The sequence below is a fragment of the Stylophora pistillata genome, chromosome 11 (assembly GCF_964205215.1).
Source record: "Stylophora pistillata chromosome 11, jaStyPist1.2, whole genome shotgun sequence".
Classification (NCBI taxonomy): Eukaryota; Metazoa; Cnidaria; class Anthozoa; order Scleractinia; family Pocilloporidae; genus Stylophora; species Stylophora pistillata.
In genome coordinates this window covers 24,918,519-24,942,752 of record NC_142529.1, presented here as the reverse complement: position 1 = coordinate 24,942,752, position 24,234 = coordinate 24,918,519, and the positions used below count along the sequence as shown (strand labels likewise).

General features: G+C 39.4%; 2 protein-coding genes and 1 long non-coding RNA gene across 4 annotated transcripts; 1 reads left to right on the top strand and 2 right to left on the bottom strand.

The window, feature by feature from the left end:
- Positions 1–1,490: 1,490 nt before the first annotated feature.
- On the bottom strand, positions 1,491–15,431 carry LOC111339883 (deubiquitinase MYSM1). Of its 2 annotated transcripts, XM_022946609.2 has the most exons (14): positions 15,286–15,431; positions 15,005–15,107; positions 14,315–14,385; positions 11,142–11,191; positions 10,940–10,970; positions 10,274–10,324; positions 9,578–9,647; positions 9,242–9,340; positions 8,610–8,859; positions 6,253–7,304; positions 5,798–6,073; positions 5,485–5,673; positions 4,110–4,348; positions 1,491–3,639 (listed from the first exon to the last, which is right to left on the bottom strand). In XM_022946609.2, exons 1-14 carry the CDS (start codon positions 15,387–15,389, stop codon positions 3,426–3,428), a joined length of 2,799 nt encoding a protein of 932 aa, XP_022802344.1. In that variant the 5' UTR covers positions 15,390–15,431; the 3' UTR covers positions 1,491–3,425. The 2 variants fall into 2 exon arrangements, with proteins under 2 accessions (XP_022802344.1, XP_022802346.1); XM_022946611.2 differs by lacking the exon at positions 15,005–15,107 and having other exon boundaries at positions 15,286–15,396.
- A 2,790-nt stretch (positions 15,432–18,221) lies between these two features.
- Positions 18,222–21,627, bottom strand: LOC148720794 (uncharacterized). Its single transcript, XR_015993090.1, has 2 exons — positions 21,468–21,627; positions 18,222–18,840 (listed from the first exon to the last, which is right to left on the bottom strand). It is a non-coding gene; the product is annotated as an uncharacterized LOC148720794 (long non-coding RNA).
- Positions 21,628–21,685: 58 nt separating this feature from the next.
- LOC111339882 (radial spoke head 1 homolog) lies at positions 21,686–24,234 on the top strand. Its single transcript, XM_022946608.2, has 2 exons — positions 21,686–22,015; positions 23,645–24,234. The coding sequence occupies exons 1-2, from the start codon at positions 21,837–21,839 to the stop codon at positions 24,132–24,134; spliced, it is 669 nt and encodes a 222-aa protein (XP_022802343.2). The 5' UTR covers positions 21,686–21,836; the 3' UTR covers positions 24,135–24,234.

Sequence of the window (24,234 nt, the reverse complement as noted above, 5' to 3'; positions counted from 1 at the left end):
TATTATTAGACTTCTAACCGCGAAGGTCACTAATTAAATTAGGAACAATTTATTCAAATATGACAAATTTGAAAGTACATTTTGCTGAACCGATCAAAGCATATTGCTACAACGATTGTGAAAAGCGTCATGTAAGTTGTTTAAGAAGTCTCAATTCCTGTAACAGCGACTTGGATCTCTCTACCCACTTGAAAATATAAGCTACAGCGAAAACTAACAGTACTTTACAAGTACCAAACAAAGAAAAAATGACTTGAATAACCTCTCCCCACTTTACAAAGAAAATGAAGTCAACGTTTTTTCTTTCAGTTAAAAAAAAAAATATTCCTTTGAGTTTAAAGTTACCGGCCACTAATTAGTTAGCGGCTATCGAATTAGTTAGAGGGGACTCTTCAATTAAGGAAAATTTAAATTGAGTCACGAAACATTTGGATTACATTTTGGGACAGTTTAGGAGGAGGTTCTCATTAAAATTTTACAATGAGCGAAGGGAAGAACGCCCCTTCGACGAACAAAGCGCCCAGTTGTGAACAGCTCTCACATTCCTATCACTTTAATTCCGACAATCTACGAAGTGTTCCCAGGGGACAAGCCGAATCATATGATCGCCAGGAGGAGTTACAGCATTTTCCCGACGATCAAACGAAAAAGAAGAAGCGGGCTGGAATGTTCACTCGGCTGCGAAAACGTATTTATTTGGGCTCCGAGTCTGGGGTACCAGCGCGGTCAACAACACCCAGGGGCTCTGCTCACATCGACACTTCGGAAGTAGAAACGGGCAACGTAATAATCACCCAAATGAAGAGAATGCCAACCTACCACTCTGTCTCTTTGCCTCCGGGCCTCCTACTTGTCGCGGAAGGGATAATTCACGTCGAATGGGGTCCAAGATCAGCAAGCAACGTCGACTCGAAAAGCACAAGAAATAGGAAAGGAAAGATTCAACAGAGTGACTTCAACTTCTTAAGGGATCAGAGGAACGAACAGTTTTTGCCATTTAAGGTTCTGAGAAATAACTGGGTCACTCCAAATTAACAAACTTAGAACGGGTAAAGAGTGTTGCATCAGATTAGCAACACACAACCGGTCTGCCTCTTTTTTTGTCAATCATTTTTTTTTTCTTTCCATTTTTTGTAGGCTTGGGAACAAATTATTCTCTTAGAACAAGTCCGCTATATTTAATTTCGTTCTCATACATTTATTTAACACAAAGTCAGAACAAAATGAAAATCCGAAGATATAGCACCACAAAAAACCGTTCTGTGACAAATAACGAATACACAAACAACACAAAAAACAAACAAACAAAAAGAAGAGAGAAAACAACGAACATAGTCCAAAAACTGAAACAAACAAGCCGGCTCGGATGTGTGGGGAGGGAAGAAAATTCCTACAATATAGGGATGCTACACCCGTAAACAGGGAACTTTTCCAATCCTTGTGTCTAACAAAGCATAGTATCAACCTTTTCCCTTACAACTGGAATGGTGTGTAGGTGTACAATTTATGATCAATCTTTTATTCAGATATTCTTTCTTTAAATAGCTCTCTCGACTTTAAATATCTATTTACAATCATGTACAGCCATCATTATATTTAAAATCTAAGCGATGAACACTTCCCCTTTCATCTAAGATTTTCGAATAAGATATTTCTTAAGCATTGAATTTATACACCACAAATATTTACATCAATGAAATTTCTTTTAACATTTTTTACATAACACGTTCCTTTATGAGTCAAACTAATGTTAAGATCAACAAATCCTCCGAAGTATTAAGGATATACCCTAGCAGAGAAGAGAATATTTCAGTGAACAAAGATAAAAATTACATGTGAAGGAATTTGCTTCAAACTGGTTATAGGGAACCGTTTAATATCGTCTCCAAATGCGTTCAGGCGAAAGAGGTTAGTTTGACCGTTACCCGTGAATGTTGTGGTCACAAAATTTACCTGTGTCTTAACGGTTTGTAAAAATTTTGTTAGATTAATTACGAACAGAGCAATGAAACCTACGGAAAAACTCTTATCAAGAACAATAGAGCAAAACACTAAAATGATCAACCGCAGAAGTAGTAGTAATAATAATAATAATAATAATAATAATTGACAATGCTATGGCAAATATAGGCTAGACATTTGTAAAACTTGTTTTTACAGTTTTTAGAGTAGGAGTGTCATTTCCCTTCTCATATATTTTTTTAAAATAATTTACTTTTACAAGGATAATTTCGATGCACGTTTTCTGAAATTATTTCAATACGAACTAGTAGTTGCTTTCGCGATTTTTATATTTAGGTCGTTTTTGTTATCAAAGTTAGTTTGGGTCTGATACGAGTCTGATCTTAGAGAACCGAATTATTATGATTATTATTGTTGTTGTCATCATCGTTACTAACCGAAGCGTGTATCCAATAGCTTTTCTTCGATTTTTATCAGACATTTTAAGCCTTTTAACATGATTTTTGTCATTTTTAGTGATTATAATAATAATAATAATAATAATAATAATAATAATAGTAATAATGATAAGTAATAATAATAGTGTTAGTAATACCAAATAATAATCATCAACGAAACGAACTAAACACAAAGACCAGTGGTCGGCCTCGCAAGAAAAGAATTGTTTACAATTTTGCATCTGATTAGTAAAGCGTTGTCACTTGTCAACTTTCAACCAATCAATAGGCAGAATGAATAATTAAACAATAGAGTGTTTCTGTCGAGGAACTATCGGCTGATATTTGCCCAATGGAAATTTGATGTTCTTAAAACAAATATGCTAGTTTTAACAACATCAAATTTCCAAGGGGCAACTATCAGACCGATAGTTCCGAGACATAAACACTCTATTGATTTTATTGTTAACCACTAAATTTTCTTCCGCGCCTACAGCTTCTCACAAATGTCAATAATTTGCAACCGTACATTGGTTAAATAATACGTTATACCTGTCAGAATTGAAAAGTCACTGTTTTTCCGATCTGCCTAACTTCGCGGCCGTCAAACTATTCAAAACTTTTCACGGATGAGTACTATCAATCCAGATATTTTCCGCGGACGGGCACTATCCATCCGGGTATTTTCCGCGAGCGGGCACTATGGGCTGATAGTGTCTCTCCACGGATGAACACTATCGCGTCACGTGATCGATTTAAACCAATAGGAACCGGAGAAAATTTAGTAGTGAACTATAAAGGCTGATAGTTTCTAAAGAAACTGTTTAGCGCTGCGTCGGTGGGGGTAACGAAATAATTTGAATGTATCAACAAACGTCAGCTTTTATAACCGTAACGGTGGCCAATTTACCATTTCAACTTTGTTGATATATTCAAATTAATAAGCAAAATGGACTGGCCAAGATGCACGAACGTTTTCTTAGTACTTGCCGCGCTGGAACGATCTGAAAATTCTCTTATTGGTCATTACGAGTCGTCTGGAGTGCTTCTTGTCGGCTGGTTGTCTGAAATTGGCGTATGAGCTTTGATATTCTCCGAGATCGTGTTCTTTAACCTGGTTAAGAAAGCGTCTCTTGCGCCATCGGATGAAGCACTTATACGGGCGTGTAATGAGTCTAAAAGCTTGTCCAAAAGGTCCAAGTTTGTAGATACACCAAATCGTCTATTGAGTTGAACACGGCTGAAAATGAGATAAGTGATGACAGATCTCACTCGGGCGCATTTTGTAAATGCAATGCAAACCTAAGTTGACACAACCGGCCAATCAGAACAAAAGAAAACAGCGCAAGCAACAGATAGCCAATCAGAAGAAAGGAAAGTATTCTCAAGAGCCAATGAGAACTCAAAGTGAAAGGAAGGAAGAGGCTAAAGGGCGGGAAAATGCTGCGACCAAGCTGAGATTGATTTCAGTTCGCATCTGATTGGCTGAGAGTGTGGCGCGAGTTTTCTAAACCAACCAAATAGCTAAACCAATCAAATAGCTACACCAATACAATCCCAACACAAATTTTTATCAAATAACTGTATTGCATACGACCTGTTCTCATGAAATCATCTGTAATTGGTAATCCTAGAAAGTTCCATACAGTGTAAAGTTGTTTCAGCTCGGAAAATGCAGTTTGAAAAAGAAAAAACAAAAATATATCTCACAATGGATATCTCCTGTAGTCGTCTGCTATGTTTCTCACTTGTTCCACCGTTTCATCTTCATCAGCCTCGTTTCTGAACACCTCGTAATCAAACTGATACGGCAATCTATACTGGCCAGCCGACTCCCACTCGTCACTGATTGTCAAGCATCTTATCTGTGATTGGTTGGACAGATTGCTGTAATTGTACGGGCTGACAATTATTCCAATGAAAGGTGCTCCGCCCTTAGCAAACCATTCCTGTAAACAAAAAAAAGAAATGAGATAGAAAGACATCACGTTGTGTACTAAATCAATGCACTGGTCCCGCCGGTTGTTCAAAGGATGAATAACGCGATCCACTGGACAAATCTCTATCCAGTAAATAGCGCAGCACGTTTTGCTATCACTTATCAACTGGATAGGGATTTATCCGTTGGACAGCGTTATTCGCCCTTTACACCACTGGACCCTAAACGTTTGGCTGGGCGGTCAAGGATCGAGTCTATGTTGGGGAGGGCAGGGGAGGGGAGGGGTGATTGATGCCCTTTCATAACATCGTTTTTCAACCCCGTTTTGCTGGTTTTGGAAGGAGAAGTCGTTAATCTAAGTGAGTTTGCGAAATGTATGTCATTTAGCAATGTCAGGTCTTCGAAAGGAGTACCTGCCTCTCCCTGCAGGTAGACTCCCATGGGGACCGAAGACGAGAGAATGAAGCAAAAAGGAGTACCTGCCTCTCCCTGCAGGTAGACTCCCATGGGGACCGAGGACGAGAGAATGAAGCAAAAAGGAGTACCTGCCTCTCCCTGCAGGTAGACTCCCATGGGGACCGAGGACGAGAGAATGAAGCAAAAAGGAGTACCTGCCTCTCCCTGCAGGTAGACTCCCATGGGGACCGAGGACGAGAGAATGAAGCAAAAAGAAGAGAAGACATAACTTTCTCTTCTCCCTACCCCCTCCCCCTTCCATCCCAAACATTTTACTGTTCCACTACTTGTGGCTACCATTTTAATTCCGTTTTGTTATTTTTATTTCCGGTTGTTTCGTTACGTAATATCACGTGACTTATTACCACGTGCTTTTGGATTTTGAAGTCGCTTCGTTAACGTATGTTGTAGTCCTGGTATGGGTCGTTGTATTCCCAATCAGGGTAAAACAGTTCTTTAACGTGCTTAAGGTACGTTTGTTTGTTTCATTAAATGAGCCGTAAAGGTTACACTACCTTTATTCAAGATTATAAATCAGTTCGAGCTAACTGTTACTTTAAAAGATGGAAAAAGTTAGGAGGGGTTGTTACCCCTTCCCTGCCTCTCCCCTCCCACCCATCCACCCACCTACCCACCTACCCACCTACCGCCACCAAATTCATGACATTAAGAATACTCCGGAAAAGTAACCTGAAATTTTGCTTGAGTTTCTATGTCTCGCACAGAAGGAATGGGAGCGAACGTTGGATGAGAGTGGTACCAGCCCACCACAGCCAATCCTCTGAGTGCCAAGTCTTCAGAGGCCTGCGTTTGAGATACGGGGTCCATCTCACATTGAAGTCCTGTGCTTAAGCTACGACAAGGGATCGCCTTGGAAACCTATTTAAGCAAACAATGAATAAACGGTTGAGACCATTTTCGCAACAGACATAATCGATCGGTTTTCAAGTTTGTTCCTCAATCCCGACGTAAGCGGAAGTAAGAAACATAACTGACAACTTACCTTCAATACCCTCGAGTCATGTGAGTAATGTCCTCCAAGTAGACCAATCACCTCAGTGGTTGACATGTGCGCATGCGTGTCCATGACCACCAAGGTCTCTGATTGGATGTGAACGTCGAAAGGCACCGCACTTTGCGAAGGAAACTTCCGGCAGGGAACCAGTAAGAATGGATCGTAAGAGGGTTTGCTTCGAGAGGGCCTTTTCCTGGGGACCGACGGGGAGCCCTTTTCGTTTAGGGACCCATTAGGTGAAGCTTCTTCGTCCGGAGACAAGTGCTGAAAATTAAGGTTTTCAGTTAAACAAACGAACTGCCATCTTAGAAGCTAAAGAACACAAAAAACACAACGTATTGGCTCGAGCAGGTCTCCAACCCAGACCTTTCGTGCTAATTAATTAGCCACCGCTACTAAATAAAGATTCGTGAAGCGGACAGTAGAGTTCTACTACATTATACCTGTATCGTCATCCCTTCAGCTTTACTCGGGTCGATCCAGTCTCCCTCTTCATTCCTCTGTCGCTTTCTTCTTGGTCTGAGTGAATTTACCCAAGATTCCATATGAACGTTGACCTTTGCATCTGTGGTCTCGTCTTGCTGTCGGACGCGGGGGACTGGTCTATCGAAACAACCTTCGTTTATGGCCCCAATATCTTCTAAAAATGCGTGAACCCTTCCAATAGAGTTAACATCGCCGCAATTTCGAAGCCCGCTTCGCACGGCTGTTTTGAAAAGGAAATTCGGTTTAGTTTTTTCCCACATGTCGAGAATGTAATTACGAATTTTCATATAACGCTCTGGTGTTTTCAGAGCGCGCCCCATGAAAAATTCCATATTGTGATCTTTCTCTAAGTCTTGTATAACACTTCTGTCGATAGTGATTGGTTGAATTAAAGTCGCGTCAGCCCCAGGCTGCTCTCGTTCTAAAGAGTCTATCAACTCAGAGCTGGTCACTTCGCTACTTGTCGCTGCTATCCATTCTATGTCATCCATCGAAGGTAATGCAGTGTTCAGTCCGCTATCAGATACATCGCTGGATTTTTCACGTGCGACTGGCTCTCGAGAATAGGGGCCTGTATTTTCATTTTGAACACTATCGTTTTCCGCAATTACTTTCAAGCTCTTAGCGAGTCGGTCTGGAAAACACTGCTTCTCAGAAAATGATTGTTCTTCGCATTCATTTAGCAAATGGTTTCCATATTCCACACCATAGCATCGACCATCATGGGTCATCCTTTCTTTTAGTATAGTTTTGTTTAAAGAAGCCGTTTCTAGGCATGAGTTTGATAGAGACGAAGATGCTCTATTTTCAGAGAGCGATTTTTTATCCACATTCGGAGAACTTCTCTCATCGATAGCAGAGATGCTGGCCTCTGTTTTCGAAGTGTTCGGCGAGATACTCTCTGGCGGAATATTGGCAGGATTCTCTTCCAAACTAATCTGTTGGTTTTCCACTTCCGCAGCGCGAACAAGGGCTGAATAAACAGCATCGGGACATGATGTTGTTTGACCTTCGAGCGAAGAGAATTTATTGAACATAAGGTTACCATGCACCTTCAGGGGTGTCTCGTGTGCAAGCGATGTAGCGCGTCCGGTTTAAACTGTAGATATCTAAACCCCTATATCAAATTAAAGCTTATAGGACTTCCGCGCTATCAGACTATACCAAAAATTTTTAAAAAAAATTAATTTTCGAAGTTTTCACGACTTCTAAATGTGAGCATCCGAATCACCTTTTGAACGTTATATGTCAAAGCGAATATTGTTTTTTGTTTATTTAATGTGTTCCTCCGTTTCCGGGGCTAAAGCGCTAAAATTCGTGTCTGCGATTTGCCATATTCAGTTTCAGTGAAAAGTTACAGAACGTTTTTGAGATAGGATTAAAAAAAAACCTGGAGTGATCGTACAAAAATCGCTTTTGAAAAAAAGGTATTTAGAAATAAAAAATTCGGAGACACGTATTTGTTGTTTATATGTAAAACTAGCTACTGTCAAAATTTGAGAGCAATCGAACTTGACTTGCAGCTCTTAAAAGGTGATTCGGGTGCTCGCATTTAGAAGTCGTGAAAAATTCGACAATTCATTTTTTTTCAAAATTTTGGTATAGTCTGATAACCAGTCCTATAAGCTTTAATTTGATATAGGGGTTTCGATATCTACAGTTTAAACAGGACGCGCTACATCGCTTGCACGCGAGACACCCCTGAAGGTGCACGGTAACCTTAAAAAAAGCTCGTAAATGTTTCAATAGCGCTGTCTCACACATGTCGTTAAACGAAGAGTTAAGGGGAAATTGAGACGAGGAAATACTTGGACGAGATGAGACTGGAACGAGAAGATATTACCATGAGGGGAGACTGAGACGAGAAATACTGGGGTAAAAAAATTAGGACGAGACTGGACGCGACCAGATTAGGACAGAGAGACATTACGAATAGAAAATATTTGTATTGGAAGGAATGGGAACGAGAGCAAATTAAATCGAGGGGAGAAAATAGATGGAGACGAGAGGAGAGGGGGACAAAAATAGATTAGGACGAGAGGAGATGGGGACAAAAATAGCTTAGGACGAGAGGAGATGGGGACAAAAATAGATTAGGACGAGGGGAGGTGGGGACAAAAACAGATTAAGACGACAGGAGATGGGGAAGTAGCACCGACGCATCTTGTCTGTTATAAAGATAAACGGTGGCCAAAGCGTCGGCTGACAGTCGACCGACGCGTTGGCCGACGCGTCGGTAGGATCGGATTCTTTATCTTTACCTTTACCAAAAACAAACACTGCTTTCATCAGGAAATTTCATATCAAATATTACCGGGAATTAAGTGAATGTCTGACTGTTCGCTATCAGATCCGTCCACGTCCACCTCGATGTCTTCGTCATCAGATTCATTCTGCGCTTTTTCCTCGACAACAGAAGGAAGGACAGCTGTCGATTGAATCACTTGATCGTCCTCTGAAATGATGTTGTCATCTAGGACTTGCTGTATTTGTACCTCAGAGACGAAAATTGTTTCATTGGACTGCTCTTCTTTCGCTGCTACTGACTGCGCAAGTGTCTTATTCTGCAGAAATAAAAGGGAACGGTGTTCTTTTGGTTGAGCGAGGAAGTGTAGAACGATTACAAAGCGCGAAGCGCAAAGTCAACAGCGGAGCGAAAGAAAAAAAAACAACTTCCCGCTTGCGCTCTGGGTGATAACTTAATAGAAGATGGATCGGAAAGTCTGTTAGAAGAATAGTTTTTTAGTAGTTTTACAAATGTTTTTAAAAAAAGATAACCTCAGAAAAAATACAGTTTGAAGTAGTTTCAGTGGACTGATTTATACTGAAGTGTGCATATTTTGTTCCAGGCAGGTGCGTGTAATGACACGTAGTGCGCGTGTTTCACGCGTGCAGTGCGTGGGAATTACACGCACGTCAAGCGGGTGCACGCGAGCGGTATTGTACCTTTTGTTTAAAATACTGCTTGGCGTAGTTTTTCACTTGTAGAGCCGTACGAGTTTCGATCATGCTTGCTATCTTTGTCCAACTTCGGCCATACAATTCCTACAGAATCAAATCATTTTGTGAGTCATCAAATGCAAAGATCATACTCCAGATAAAACATTTGGACACACGGCAAGCGAGTGTAGAAAAACACCAAAGTATCATGAAAAAACAAGGATGAAAGATTACTTGATTAAGCACTCACAATTATCAACTACAGGTGCTACGCTGATGAGGCACCAAATTCTCATAGTATTGTCTGTATCTAAAAGGGGGGATTACTGAGATCAAATTTACCAATCCTTGTTCGAAAAGTTCCTGTTCCTCAACTGTCCAGGGTTTTCTGTGAGTTGCTGAAGGTTGCTCCCTACATACAACAATTCAAAAAAATAAAGCCCTGTTCATGTGGAGGGGTGTGGAGGTACAGTGGCCTTATGGTTAGTGCGCTCGACTCTGGATCGAGTGGTCCGGGTTCGAGCCCCGGCCGGGAACATTGTGTTGTGTTCTTAGGCAAGACACTTTACTCTCACAGTGCCTCTCTTCACCCAGGTGTATAAATGGGTACCGGCAATTTAATGCTGGGGGTAACCCTGCGATGGACTGGCATCCCATCCAGGGGGGAGTAGAAATACCCCTAGTCACCTCATGCTACAGAAACTGGAGTTAAGTGCCGGCCTAATGGGCCACTAGGCTCGTAAACAGACTTTACTTTACTTCATGTGGAGGGCCCAATGTCCTAACGATTCCAAGGATCACAAAGTTCAGCTCCCTTAAAATGTAACTGTTTCTAAAAATTCCTGAAACAGGCCTGAAAAGCGGATTCTGTCTGAGCCCAGTTTTTGCACAAGATCAACATATTTGTGGTAATGAAATTCAACAACTTCAAAACACCAAGATGAAAAGTTTCATCAACTATTATTTGTTACATTTAAATCAGAATATCCTAGAATAACTTTGATACTTGACATTGTCCGAAAATTTTATAATTTGTACCTTTTGAGGTTCACCTTGGTGATGCCTTTTTTTACATTTGAATCTGAATTCCTTGTAGAAAAAAAGAGGCAAACAAATGTACATTTACAATAATTGTTAATCTCTATTGGTTTATCTTGTAATTAACTTCCAAAAAGTTATCAAAAGTTGAATATTGTTATAACTTTTTAAAAATCTAGATATGAGAATGCATAGATAAAGCAGTACTTTGCTAATTTATGCAAAAATAGAAAATATAGTTTTTTGTACACGCCAGAGATGAATGAATAAAGAAGATAATAAAAATCTATACCACAATCTAGCAGTATCTGTCATGTTTTATAATGGTAAATAATCAAATTTATTACACAAATCAGGCAGTTAGAGGGCCAATAACTAAAATCAATCAATCAAAATGCTCTAATGCCGGTCAATATTCTCTCAGAATTAAACTGGGCACTGTCCTGAATGGTCCCGAATGATACCGCACTTGTGTCCCTTTGAACTTCAATTGTATAATAAATCTCTTATTAACCAAGCTTGCTCGGGACTGTACTGGAAGAATATCGGCCCTCAGTCTTTTTTGTACGGACCGAGTGCAGCAAGGTCCATACTGTCAAGACCTCGGGCCGATATTCTCCCAGTACGGCCCTTGTGCTTGGTTAATAAGATATATAAATTCGATACCTTCCAACACAAGTTTGCCTTTTCTTCTCCCCTACAAGATTAAATGCTGTACATTAATGGCTTTTAACAATAACCGAAAAAAAAAAAAATTAAAATAAATGTCCTTGCCCCAACATCAACCAAAACCCCTTACTTCGAAATTATGTGCCTGCTTAAAATTAACAGATTATAAGTCAATAACAAAACTAATAACAAGACTTACCTGGTGGTGTTTCTTCCAGTTTTACTGGTGTTGACCTGTAAGCATACATTCTATAATTCAAGTTAAGGGGTAACACTGTACAACAATAGGGGATAAGCAAAAAGAAGCATCTCATGGATGTTAAAAAGTCTGCATTCCCTGGAACAAAGGGAAAAAAAATAAGAAAAATGAAGGTAATTTGGGTTGTTTCTGGTTGAATAAAATATTTACAATGCAAGCCACAGACTCTACATGCTAAACATTTTTTTCTTCATATCTAAAAAATTGAAGTCCATTCTATCAAAACAACAAGTTACTTCAGAACCGTACATCTCCCCCCTCCCCTCCCCTCCCCTCCCCCCTAACCTTCAGACCCATTAGAGTGACCGGCCTCTTAATTCTCCTTACAATATTACCCCTGAATTAAACATTAAGGTCATGAGAATATAGGAAATTATCAGCAACCAAAGAAGCTCTTGATTGTTAAACAAATTCTCCTTGTCAGCTCCTTAAGAAATCTCTGGAGAACAGTATGGAGAATATGCATACTGATGTTAGGGTGTAACGGGTTAAGGCAGGGATTTCATAAAGCCCCGTCTACACGAGCAACTTTTATATGGCAATTTTTAAGTGGCAATTTTTATTTGTCCAATGTAGATGATGAAAAATGACCAATCTTTATGTGACAACTGCATTTGCTGAAAAGCTGGCGTGTTAGTTTTATGTGGCAAATAAAAATTGCCACATAAAAAAATTGTCCGTGTAGACGAGACGCCACATAAAATGTGACAAACGCACCCAAAGCTGCAACACGTCTGGCCTGTCTTCTGACTTTCACCATCTTGCTTTTTCCTTTCCATGAGCATCACCGCTGTGCAAAATTATTACTGACGCAAATTAACAACAAGTATTTGTCGAGCCATCTACATGGGCAAATGAAAATTGCCACATACAGTTGCCACATAAAAATTGCTCATGTAGACAAGGCTTAAGAAACCGGTAACCAGGTGAACTCCAGCGGCTACTCTTTACAATGGAGCCAGCTACCATTATAGCCATTTCACCTCCCAGATTTTGCGTGTTTTTTGGAAAACGTTCAATACATTCTAAAGGCAGTCATCAATAAAGGTGTTTTTTTTGTTGTTGATATTTTTTCTCCCTTTTGGTTGTTGGGTGATTTTTGTAATGAGTTCTAACAATTCAATCAACAACACAATCAGTTTGCTGTGTGCCATGTTGAATGGATAGAAGAGAAAGACTGACGACAAATCTGCCTTTGTTACCACTGAACTGTCTTCTGCCTACTTATGTTCCAATATACACCTACTTCAGAAATTAACGAAATCCCCGTTAAGGTCAAGGGAATAAAGGAAATGCATGATCACCAACTAAAGAAACTCTTGATTATTAATTAAACAAACTCTTTTTGTCAGCACAGGGCTTAAAACTAACTTTTCAACTAACTAGCCAAGTGGCTGGTGACAACTTAGATGTTACAACAATTTCAGTTCATTAACTAGCCACACTGGCTGGTGGAAATCGAAAACCTCTGGCCAAAACTGAATTTGTACTAGTCTGTGGCTAGGAGGCTACCATTAATGTTGAGACCTGGAGCAGCTTAGGAAATTTACAGCAATCGCTGTATGGAGAAATATGCATACTGATGTTGAGTTATGATGGGTTAACTCTTCCAGTTTATCCACTCTTCCTCCCACCAGCTAAGTGGTTTTTTTTTTTTTATTTTTTTATTTTTTTTTTTTTTTTTATTAGTCGAGGGATGTTTGTGTGTGATAATCAGGAAACAACCTTTCACTGAAATGGTTTAGGTTTTTCTCATTACTTGTCGGTTGGAGAATGACATGTTTAGAAAAAACTATAAGTTAATCACTTCTGGTTATGAAAGGGTTAAGTAGAACTTATCTACAGTTGAAGCTCGATTATCTGGACTTGTAGGGGCTTGATGAAATAGTACAGATAATCAAGGGTCCGGATAATCCAGAATATGAATAATAATGAGGAACAAAACTGATTAAATTAAGAAAGTGATACTTAGGCCCGGGTCAAACGTCGTACTTCACATGAGCCGAATCTAATTCAACGAATTAGGCTCATGTGTAGGTCGGCGTTTGACCCAATTAAGTTCGACTAACTTTATTTGGAGCGGCTGAGGCATTCTTCATGCCTGGCCAGCCATGAAGAACGCCTGAAGAACGACTTTGGGTCAAATGCCGATCTTCACATGAGTCGAACCAAACGCATAATTAAATGATAATCAAAGTTAAGTCATGTTAATGGATGAATTAGCCTTAAATGTATCAATGAACCTCATTCACAGTTTTTTTCCAACATGGCTGCCTATCACACTGGTGTTGAAGATGATGAAGATTCTTGTATGTCATGTTTGAACACGACAAAATATTGCTGCCTTCGTTGCAGAGAGCCGTTGTGCAACAAATGCTCACTTCCAGAAGAAAATGATGATATTCCAGGTTGGAAAGCTGGAAAGTTTGCTCGAGCAAGGCACACAGTGCTTAACACATGCTGTTGGAGTAAATGGTGAGAAGGGAAAGAAGCCATGGAAAAGGCACCATTTTGACTTTACCTTGAATAACAACTGACCAACAAGACCGCTTTTGTTATTTGTTTGGTCAAGCAGTTCGGTTCGACTGAATTAAGTTCGACGTTTGACTCAAACAGGCGTTCTTAATTATTTGAGTCGACCCAAACTGTCATTAGGTTCGGCTCATGTGAAGTGCGGTGTTTGACCTGGGCCTTAAATGTGAAACACAACATTTAAAAATTTGTATTTAAAAAAAAATGGTCATCAAACAAGCCAACAGAGTGTGAAATCTCACTTAGCAACAATACAACTCTAAGCCAATCAGACTTCATTTGAACATTCTTCATTAGTTACAATACATGCAAGCACTGGCTTTTCTTTTTGAAAGCAAAAAAAACGTGCCTTTACGAATCACTTTTCAATGCTGTAGTTTTGAAAAGAGTATGGCTATGGAACATGATCATGACCAATAAATATTCATGACAAAATTGGGACCAAAGGAAAAGTCCAGATAATTGAGAAATGCAGATGATCGAGGTGCAGATAATCAAGGTTCGGCTGTACCACAAATCTGGTACGTTGAACTATAAGCAGATACTATCTTCAGATTTTTAAGCACCTATAATAAGGATACTGTTCTTCCAGAATCATTTTCTCAATAGCCAAGCGACTCTTGTCATCAGTACAAGAATCCAAGGACCAAACCTGTTACAAATGCAACTACACTGAGTTCAATTTTACTCTGAATAAAAAATATTCCCTGTAAACAAAATTTTGTCATAAACAAAAGAATCAAACCAATGAACTCAACTTAAACACTTTATATATTTGTACACTGTATTTTTTATGGCTGCGCAGGGCTCGACACTAACTTTTCAACCTACTAGCCAAGTGGCTATTGACATCTTAGATGTTACGACAATTTCAGTTTGTTTACAAGCCAAACTAGCCAGTAGAAATAAAAAAACCACTGGCCAAAACTGAATCTCTACTAGTACCGTGGCTAGTTGACTATGACTGGCTACCGTCAGTGTCAAGCCCTGCTGAGTACATTTTCTGTTGCGTATATGAGTTTTGAAATAGACACTCGAGGCTCGCGAGAATATAACAATGGCTATTTTGGAAAAGATGGTTCTTCAATTCAATTCAATTTAAGATTACTGAATCTCAAACATGACCCAAAAATTCAGCGAATGATTTTACGGAAATATCAATCTTTCATTTGTTCACCATTTGCAAATATTTCATTAAATTAAGATCGATGGCTTAAACACTGACAATCTTGCATAAATCAAATAAAAAACACAAAATGTAAACTCCTCACCGAGTTTGTGTCTAAAAGCCACGAATTTGGATCGCAATATTCCGAAGAGAATGGGCTTCCAGAAGGGTTAAGAAAACTCTGATTGCTAGCGTCCTTATCATACCTATAAAGTTATGAATCAATATTTAAATATAAAGCCCACATTATGTATAAACAAACAGATTAAACAGCTTCTAGCTGGCTTCGACTGTACATATGGTACCAATAATATCACGAATCAATGGAAGACATGCTAAAAAAAGTCACTGTAAAACAAAATATAATAAAAAAAGTTTTCGTACCACTTATCTTTATGATCGTCGTCAGCCAAGTCTTTTAAATTTGATATTTGCTGACAATCGGAAATATCTTCGACATCGATCTCTTCTTCTGCCGATTCCGCCATGTTGAATTAGAGCGGCGAAAAGACTGGAACGAGATGTTGACGCTAACTCTCTGGGTGGGGATGCGGCGATTTTGTCCGTCAAACAAATTCTAGGAAAAAAAATTATCAAGAATAAATGAAATTTTGTTTTACGACTTTTTCCCTTTTTTTCCGAAATTCGTTAAGTAACGATAATTCTTTAGGAACATTCTGTTTCAAATGCATGCGGGAAGAATGTTTGATATTCTGCGATTGCATTGAGCGAAATGTGGGATAAGACGGATGAACGAGTACTAAGTGAATTCCAATGGATGACAGGTGTCAGTCAAAAAGCGTTTCAATACTTCTGAGAAGCGAAGAGAGAAATACAAGCTACTGTCAGGAGTTGCAAATATTTTTATCAAATGGCGCCTACAGCTGACATCAGAAGGGTTTTAAATGGGTTGTCAATTCCAATAAAGTGAAAAACGCTATTTTTCAATATTGCAAAAGAGGTACCTTTTTTCACACTTTTCATGACATCATTTCTTAGTGTAAAAAAGGTACCCTTTTCGCGCTTTTGACAAAAAATTTTTTCACCTTAAAGCTGAAAAAGGACAGCATTTCTTTGAAGAAAAGGTGCCTATTTTCAACAGTTCCTCCTTGTCAAAACAATTCGAGAAAAAAGTATCAATTTCGCTACTGTCCACTAAAGCATCTATCCAGGAACACGGTAATTCAGATTGTTTCCTTACTCGGAACTGGTCGACAGCTCAGACGACCACTTCAAACCGTATGATATGAATCCGCCCAACCTCGTTCCCAGGACCTTTTCCTTTATTTGGGGGTTGGCAACTCCACCCTCAACTAAGGGGAAAGGCCCTGGGAACGAGGTTGTATCAATCCAATCAATTGATCCAAAAGAACTACATTTGTAATTCGAAATCAGAAAAACGCAAATAAAGTCTTATGCTCGTATCAACATTCACAAAACGTGACTGGAAACTTAATCTGTGGCGGGTCGTAAAAACAGGTTTCTCTATTCAGGTTAGTAGATTTAGGTAAGCGAACAAACTATAAAAAACGACTTCTCTCTCTTATTGATTCTTCTGAAAACTGGTTTAAAACATGATAAGCCAACACTTTGAAATCACTGCATGGAATTAATGTCAATCACGAGTCTTGTAATTAAATATATCTGTCATCGAAAGGAAGCGCCTGTTTGCTAAACGAAACACAGATTCTCAGCTGTTTTAAGCAATCAGAGTTCTTTTTTTTTTTATCGAAAAGTAGAATTGTCGGAGTCTTTCACTGATCACAAGTGTCCAAAATCACAGATCGGCCACTAGTCTTCAAAATCACAGATCTGCCACTAGTGTCCAAAATCACAGATCGGTTACAAGTGTCCGAAAATCACATATCGGCCACTAGTGATCATAATAAAAAATGGGCCACAAGTGTCCCAAATTGGAAATCGACCTCTTGAGTCCAAAATCCAACACTAATGTCCAAAATTAGAAATCGGCCGTAGTGTCCAGAGTCAGAAATTGGCCACTAGTGTCCAAAATCCAAAATCGACCACCAGTTTCCAAAATCAGAAATATCCAAATGCATGGAAGATTGGCATCCAACATATTTATGAGTACCCTATTCCACAAGAGAAAGATGATTCAAGAATATAGTGAGAAATTGACACTCAAACAATAACTTTTTTTTGTTATCATTTGGAAATGATAACAAATAAACATATTTATCTATTTTATTTAATGATTACAATAGTATTAATAATAGTAATTTTCCTTTCATGTTGGACTTTTGTATCATACAACAAGGCATTCTGCATTGTAGAATATTTCGCCATTCCATCAAACTGTCAAATAGGGTCATCTTGTTAAAATAAGGGACTTGTTGACATTAATGCCGGTGTTTAAAATATCAATAAAACAGAAACATTTAACTAATTGCTAGAGCGGCAAGCTACAGAATTTTTCCCTTTAGGAATCGTTAGTTTTCTGATATAATGACTCCCCCGTGTGCATAGGTAGGAATAAAAACCAGTCTGAGAATTTTGCAGGGGATCACGTGGTTTTAAGGGGTGTCAGGGACTATAACAATTGGCTGCCAATTGACTGCCGATGAGGAGGGGGGGAGGGGGTCATAAGGGTATTTCAGAACCTAATTGGGAAATCAGGTAAATTTTATTATGACACAAAATAAACTCCACCCACCCCTCTCAGGCAAAAAATTATGACTCGTTCCCAAATACTAACTATAATTTGGTTCTTGGACTCAGGTCGATCGTTTGCCTGAAAAATTAAGACATCAAAATAATAACTAAGAAATTTTTTGAATAAAACAAGAACAACAGCAACATTTATCGGGTGGCCGAAAACTCAACGGTGAAGAATTGGGTAGGTGTTGTTGGAACCCTGGGGAGAGGGGACGGTGCAGATAACGGCTCGTAAACTCAGAGTTTCAGAGATTTAACTGCACTCATTAATCTCTGGTAATATCAGCCGCAGTTTTCTTTTTCAAGGCCGCTCAGTATTTTCAGAAGCATATATCAAAAGTCAAGGTTACTAAAAGTAGGTTATTCCAAGGCCCTTGCCATAACATATCGGCCATTTTACTTGTACAAAATGTATCTGCGTTATCTTTTTAAGCTTCGAAGAAACTAGTTATTCGCATCACTTCGAATATTTTAAGAAGTTTACTTTAATTCTAATAACAGTGATCAAAATCCTAAATGACTGTCGCATATTACTGCTATTTATAGGTTGAATAATACTCATACAAATTTAATTGTGCGCAAAATGTAACCAGACTCTCCCCTTAACTTTAAAATTGATATGACGTTATACATCAGTCAGAAAATCTGTTTCAAATAACATTTTAATGTTAACTCGTAAAGATATAAATGTCTCCGGTCCTAGAGGCATTAGGGACCAGTCATTGCCCAAGAGAGGGGGGAATGGGGTAAAGGAATTTTGGGGGATCACATGGTTTTCAGAGGGTTTCAACCGGGTTAACCGTTCGCCATAAAACGGCCAAAAAAAATTAACCGTTAGGCGTAAAAGTTGACAAATTTTTAACCGTAAAAAAAAAATTAACCGTAAAAATTTTGTCGGCAACCCCAATGAAAAACTATCAACCGTTAGCCTTTGTTGGCCAAAATTTTAACCGTTAGCCATAATTACCATCGATCATCCCATTGACATGATTGAGACCCTCTTTTTAGGGGAGAACGGAGGGGAGATCGCACGTCGCCAACAGTCTAAGGGGGGAAGGACCATAGAAAATTGGTTGCCAATGAGGGATTTCATCAGAATACTACAGAGCCATATGCAGGATCATATGGTTTACTTCGAAACCGACCACTGAAGGACAAACTACTCAAAAGTGCCCTTCGTGTCATTTAGAAACAGGACTGGACGGTCGAAATTCTGTGAGGAAACTACCCGCTATCTCACTTCTGGTGTCGCTGCTTGACTTACTACAGATACAAGAAGAAAAATTCATTTAGTGAGATGTTACTGACTGCAGCGAGGAGGAATCACGGGCTCAATAAGTGTGGTGACGAGAATGTTCGGTTTTTCTCTGGGAGCTGCACTCAGAGGCTAATAGTAAAGCTACGGATACAAAGCTCTTCTCTCGTTATAATTTGGACCAACAGAATAGCATTTAGGAAGTCAGAACAGAAATTGAGTGAACAAAACGGAATTTAGAACACCCCAACAAAGCGAAACAGAAATTGGCAAAACAGAACAGAAATTAGCAAAACAGACCAGAAATTGACGAAACAGAACGGACATTGGCAAAACAGAACAGAAATTGGCGAAACAGAACGGAAATTGGCAAAACAGAACAGAAATTAGCGAAACAGAACGGAAATAGGCAAAACAGAACAGAAATTGGCGAAACAGAACGGAAATTGACGATGTCTCTATTTCTATTCTGTTTTTCCGACGAACCGAGTGGAACCTGAGAGGTTGTGTATTTGGTACATTCCTGACCAAGTTGAAAGATTGGCTTTGACCTCTTGCGTGACAGCCGTTCAACGTACTTTATTTCAACGGGTTACTATTCAGACTTGAACGTAACAAAATAACAAGAAATTAATATTTCTTAAGAGATAAAAGGACCATCTGCTAGAACACAAAATTTAAAAACGGGATTGCATCGCGTTGTAGCGAACGAAGTTGCCAAAGTTGTATCATTTTTCATTACTTTACGGGGAGGACAACGCCACTTAGGCGTATTTCGAACTTTTCGCTTTTTCGGAGAAAAAAAAGCGCATAGAACTTTTTGATATAATTTTCGAAAAAGGTTCATTAAAAGGGTCCTTTAGAAAGAATAAAACGAATTACAAAATTTTGCAACTGTCGGCGGATTCTCGATATTATTTACATAGTTAATTTACGGTCAGTAAACAGACTGGTCATCAGGCAAGAATAAATTTTCTTTGAGCGGGACTCGGGAGAATAAATTATGTTTAACTGGCTCTTACTCAGGTTCCACTCGGTTCGTCGGAAAAACAGAATAGAAATAGAGACCTCGTCAATTTCCGTTCTGTTTCGCCAATTTCTGTTTCGCTTTGTTGGGGTGTTCTAAATTCCGTTTTGTTCACTCAATTTCTGTTCAAACTTCCTAAATTCTATTCTGTTGGTCCAATTTCGGTTGTACTTTTTTGAGAAAAGAATTTGATAAAAAGCAATAGCATACAGGTTTTTTAGAACAGAATTTGAAACAGAATATTGGCGGAGATGACACCTCATGCCCAACGGCCGACTCACTGGTTTACATGCGAAGCAACCCACGTGAAACCGTTGACTGATAGCTCTTTCTGAGATGCTTCGCCAAAAATGAACACTTTTCTACACCAACCCCAATCACAGCCACAATATAACTTTGGATGATAATCTTATAATGTCTGTAAGCAATTATTCTTTTGTCCACGACGAGCCTCACAGTAATTTGCGAAACGAAAAGAAACTAAATAAAATCTGTAATTCGTGAAATACTGAAAATCCGTAAAAAGATCGTAAACATACCTGAACTTCAAGAATAATAAAGAGCTTGAGTCGGTTCCATTTTCCTAGCAAACGTGATCTAGAAACATGCTCTGGAAAGTGTCTTGTCACGCATTGCAAACATTCAACAACGCACGCTGCTTATACCTTTTATACAGTGCAACAACAGCGCCAGCTAATATTTCAAAGTACATTTGCCCTGTATGGCCTTATGACGCAACTATTCTTTCACATAAACGACGCATTGATTTATTCGCGAACGTAGTAGAGATTTCCCCGAGAACACCACGCATATGTTTTATTTCTTACGGCCTTAGTTATTGTGATTTGATAGACTGCGAGTGCAATCCGGCCACCGTGAGCCACACTTGTCGTGAACTGACTGAATCATTCTTTCAGGCGGTGGAGTTTTCGGCGAAGATTCTTGTTTCACAATTAACAGATTTCCTTTTTGCAAAACACATATTTCTGATTCGCAAATTACAGATTTTCGTTTCGTTTCGTTTCGCAAATTACAGTGAACCCAGGACAAGTTAAAAGGGGTACCATGTTACTCGCCCCATTCTTTGGTTCAATTCATATTTAACAAATGGTAAACACCACAGCGTACACTATTGAGTTATGGATGCACGCGGGAGGTTGCTAAGCACGAAAGAAGCGTAAGAGTCGCTCGAGGCGATAGCCGAGAGCGACTCTAGCTTCTTGAGTGCTTAGCAAACCTCCCAAGTGCATCCATAACTCAATAGTGTACGGTGTGGTGTTTACCATTTGTTTTATAACATAACATTGATACATTGTAGCTAAAGAGTTCCCGTTTATTTAACAAATCTTACGTGACCAGAAAAAACAAGCGCGCGCGGAAAAAGAGTCTTTGCATTTGCTCACGTCAGCAGCGTACACCCTGAGCAAATGGGGGACGCTAAATTGACCAATCAGAGCGCGCGCTTTACTTTGGTTATGTTATAATTAGCATTCTGGGTATTCTCAAAGAGAATTAATACCGAAAACACCGTGGTAGCGACCATACTGTCGGTTGTTTCACGAAGTAATCAAAATGATCAACTTTCCATAGTTCCCCCTTTGTACTTACTGACGTCACAATTTTGCTTCCAATATTATCTCTGCCGCGCGCAGTGGTACCGAAAAAGGAACTCCTCCATGGAGAAGAAGGAGATTAACGCCTAAAATTCTTGAGTATAACAGTCTTAACTGGTACCGTCGAACGGTCCTATTTTAGCTTACTCGCACTCGCGTGCAATTCTTGTCACGGTCTAGGAATTTGGATACCGCATGAATTTGTAACATAATACCGCGAGGATATCATGTCGTGGCTGACTGCTCATTTGTATCTCTTGGAGACGAAATCGGTTGAAGTCAACAATATCCATTGCTACCGCCATTTCTAACCTCGGAGGTTCACGCTTAAAGTTGAGTGTCAACAAAGTTTGCCCGCATAAAGATGTCGTCTGATGAGGAAACGATTCCAGATGACGACGGTCTGCCATATCTGGGAGAATATGACGGTGAAAGGAACGAGGTTGATGAACGACATGGCTTTGGGCGAGCGAAGCTTCCCAACGGGGATACATATGAAGGTTATTATGAAAATGGCAAGCGACATGGCAACGGAACTTACAGGTAGAAATATAGGCCTTTCTTTAGCATCAAGTAGTCATATTTTCACATCGCAGATTTTTCAGAATTGACAGGGTGTCCTTTTGCCTTTCTTGATGACAAAAAATAATTCGTCAGTGAAGTCAGTTGAACTTCCGTTCAGCTACCGAAGTTGAAAAAATTCAATGGATGGTCTTATTGATCTATGCCAGGATTGACTTTGATGCATGAAAGAAAAGCGATTGTTTAGTGAAGATAATATTTGCGTGGCAATAAATTAACATCTTTCGATACTAAGCAAAGGCGCAATTTAATAATATAATAAGGGCCAAGGGCATTAATATCTACGAACTCGGGCGCATTCAGCTACGTACACAGCCGTGGTCGAATGCTTTCTCTTATCTTATTTTTGCCACTCATTAGTTGTATTTCTATTGAAAATTTTGAACTAAATATTTATATTTACATTGAACATGTTGACTTGGTGATTAATTAATGGTATCGTGACTTCCAGGTGCAAGAAATATCACTGAGTCGCATTGCTCATTCAGGCACAACATTCAGTTAAGGTTCCTACTTCAGTTAAGTCCCGTTTTTCTCGAAATTGATCTTTCTCCTGTCGCAGAACATGAAAAGATTATTTTCTTGTTTACCAACACAGAATTCTTGGGAGAAAGGAGAAGATATAAGTGTTATTAGGCGTAGCTTTCTAATGCTAGAGGCAGGTAATAGTAGCGAAGTGGCGATGTTTCGAAATTCAATTCACGCAAGGTTTATTTAAAATTCAATATTTGTAAACTGTCACGCACTGCTGTGTTCAGTCATGCGCAAGAGCTCACACAATGAATAATACTCCGTAAGAAACTGTTTGGGGCTGCGTCGGTGGGAGTAACGAAATAATTTGGATATATCAACTAAGTTGAAATGGTAAATTGGCCTCCGTAACGATTACAAAAGCTGACGTTTCGAGCGTTAGCCCTTCGTCGGAGCGAATAGAGGAATTGTGGGTTCTTTTAAAGGAAGAATTGGCTAATGTTTATTAAAGTGCTTGGTTTTTAATTAAATTATGAGTAGAGAATGCAGTGGTGCGAGCCATTTATTCATGCCATATTCTTAATCTTAACCACAAAAGAAATCCTCTCGTTGTAATCTACTTAACTACTGTACGTGCTATGGAGCAAGTTGTTAAGATATAAGCGTTGCCTCCACACCTTATACCTGAACGTCGTTACTACATGTTATTAAACAATTTTTTGGAAAACACTGAGTTCATTCGAATTCTAGGAATGATGAGGAGCTAAAACCACCCCAACGAGACCTGCAAGACCATAGATTTTGCAATGGAAGTTAATGAATAGGGAACTTTTGTGCAGAAATTTGAGACGCGCACATAGACATCAACAGATCATCGCAAAATAAAATCCTAAATTTTTTCTTTCAACTTCCGGCTGCAGGTTAAAAAAAAAAATCTACTTTAAATATTTAAGGCTGTAAATTTGTCTACATCCCTCCAAGATGGGTTAAGAGGTAACAGAGAACTCCGTGTTAGTCAGAAACTTTCTCTCACAAAGTTAAAAGCCTTCCCTTAACAACTCGAGTCTAATTGGCAGTCACGGTTACAGAGATTAAAACCAAAATATTTCTCTCTTGAAGATTCAAAAATGGTGCGCGGTACGTAGGTTACTACATGGAAGGCAAGAAAAATGGTGACGGCGTGTTCTTGTATCCAGATGGTTCCAAGTATGACGGGTCCTGGATTAACGATTTACGAAGTGGCTTTGGTACCTACACTTACCCCAATGGAGACACTTACGAAGGGGAGTGGATCCAGGGCCGTCGACACGGCCAAGGGGTTTATACATACAAGGAAACTGGCTCGCGCTACGATGGGCGATGGTTTCAAGGCAAAATGCACGAGGAAGGCCAACTCATTCACTCAAACCACAGATATGTGGGTGATTTTGAAGAGAACAAGCCAAGAGGTCGAGGAAGGTACGTATTCGACTCGGGGTGCGAGCAAATTGGAAAGTACGTATGGAAAGAGAAGGAAATTGTGAGCGAACATGAAGAGGATGAGCCTGAAATTGTGATTACACCGATGTGGGAGGGAAAAGAGATGTGCTCCATCTCCGAAGAACAATGATTACCTTTGCACAGCGATTGCTGTATAGGATTTTGCTCGTTTCAATATACTTGTAAGGGCCAGCTACCTCTGGCGAAAATAAACACAACACAACAACTTG

What these genes read in the sequence shown, in the direction of transcription:
- LOC111339882 (XM_022946608.2), top strand. Translation starts at nt 21,837, where the DNA reads ATGTCGTCTGATGAGGAAACGATTCCAGATGACGACGGTCTGCCATAT. An exon ending in CATGGCAACGGAACTTACAG is followed by an intron (nt 22,016 to 23,644) that starts GTAGAAATATAG and finishes TCTCTCTTGAAG; the next exon opens with ATTCAAAAATGGTGCGCGGT.
- LOC111339883 (XM_022946609.2), bottom strand. Translation starts at nt 15,389, where the DNA reads ATGGCGGAATCGGCAGAAGAAGAGATCGATGTCGAAGATATTTCCGAT. An exon ending in AACTTTTCGAACAAGGATTG is followed by an intron (nt 9,341 to 9,577) that starts GTAAATTTGATC and finishes TTGATTCTGTAG; the next exon opens with GAATTGTATGGCCGAAGTTG. An exon ending in AGACATTCACTTAATTCCCG is followed by an intron (nt 7,305 to 8,609) that starts GTAATATTTGAT and finishes CTTCGCTCGAAG; the next exon opens with GTCAAACAACATCATGTCCC.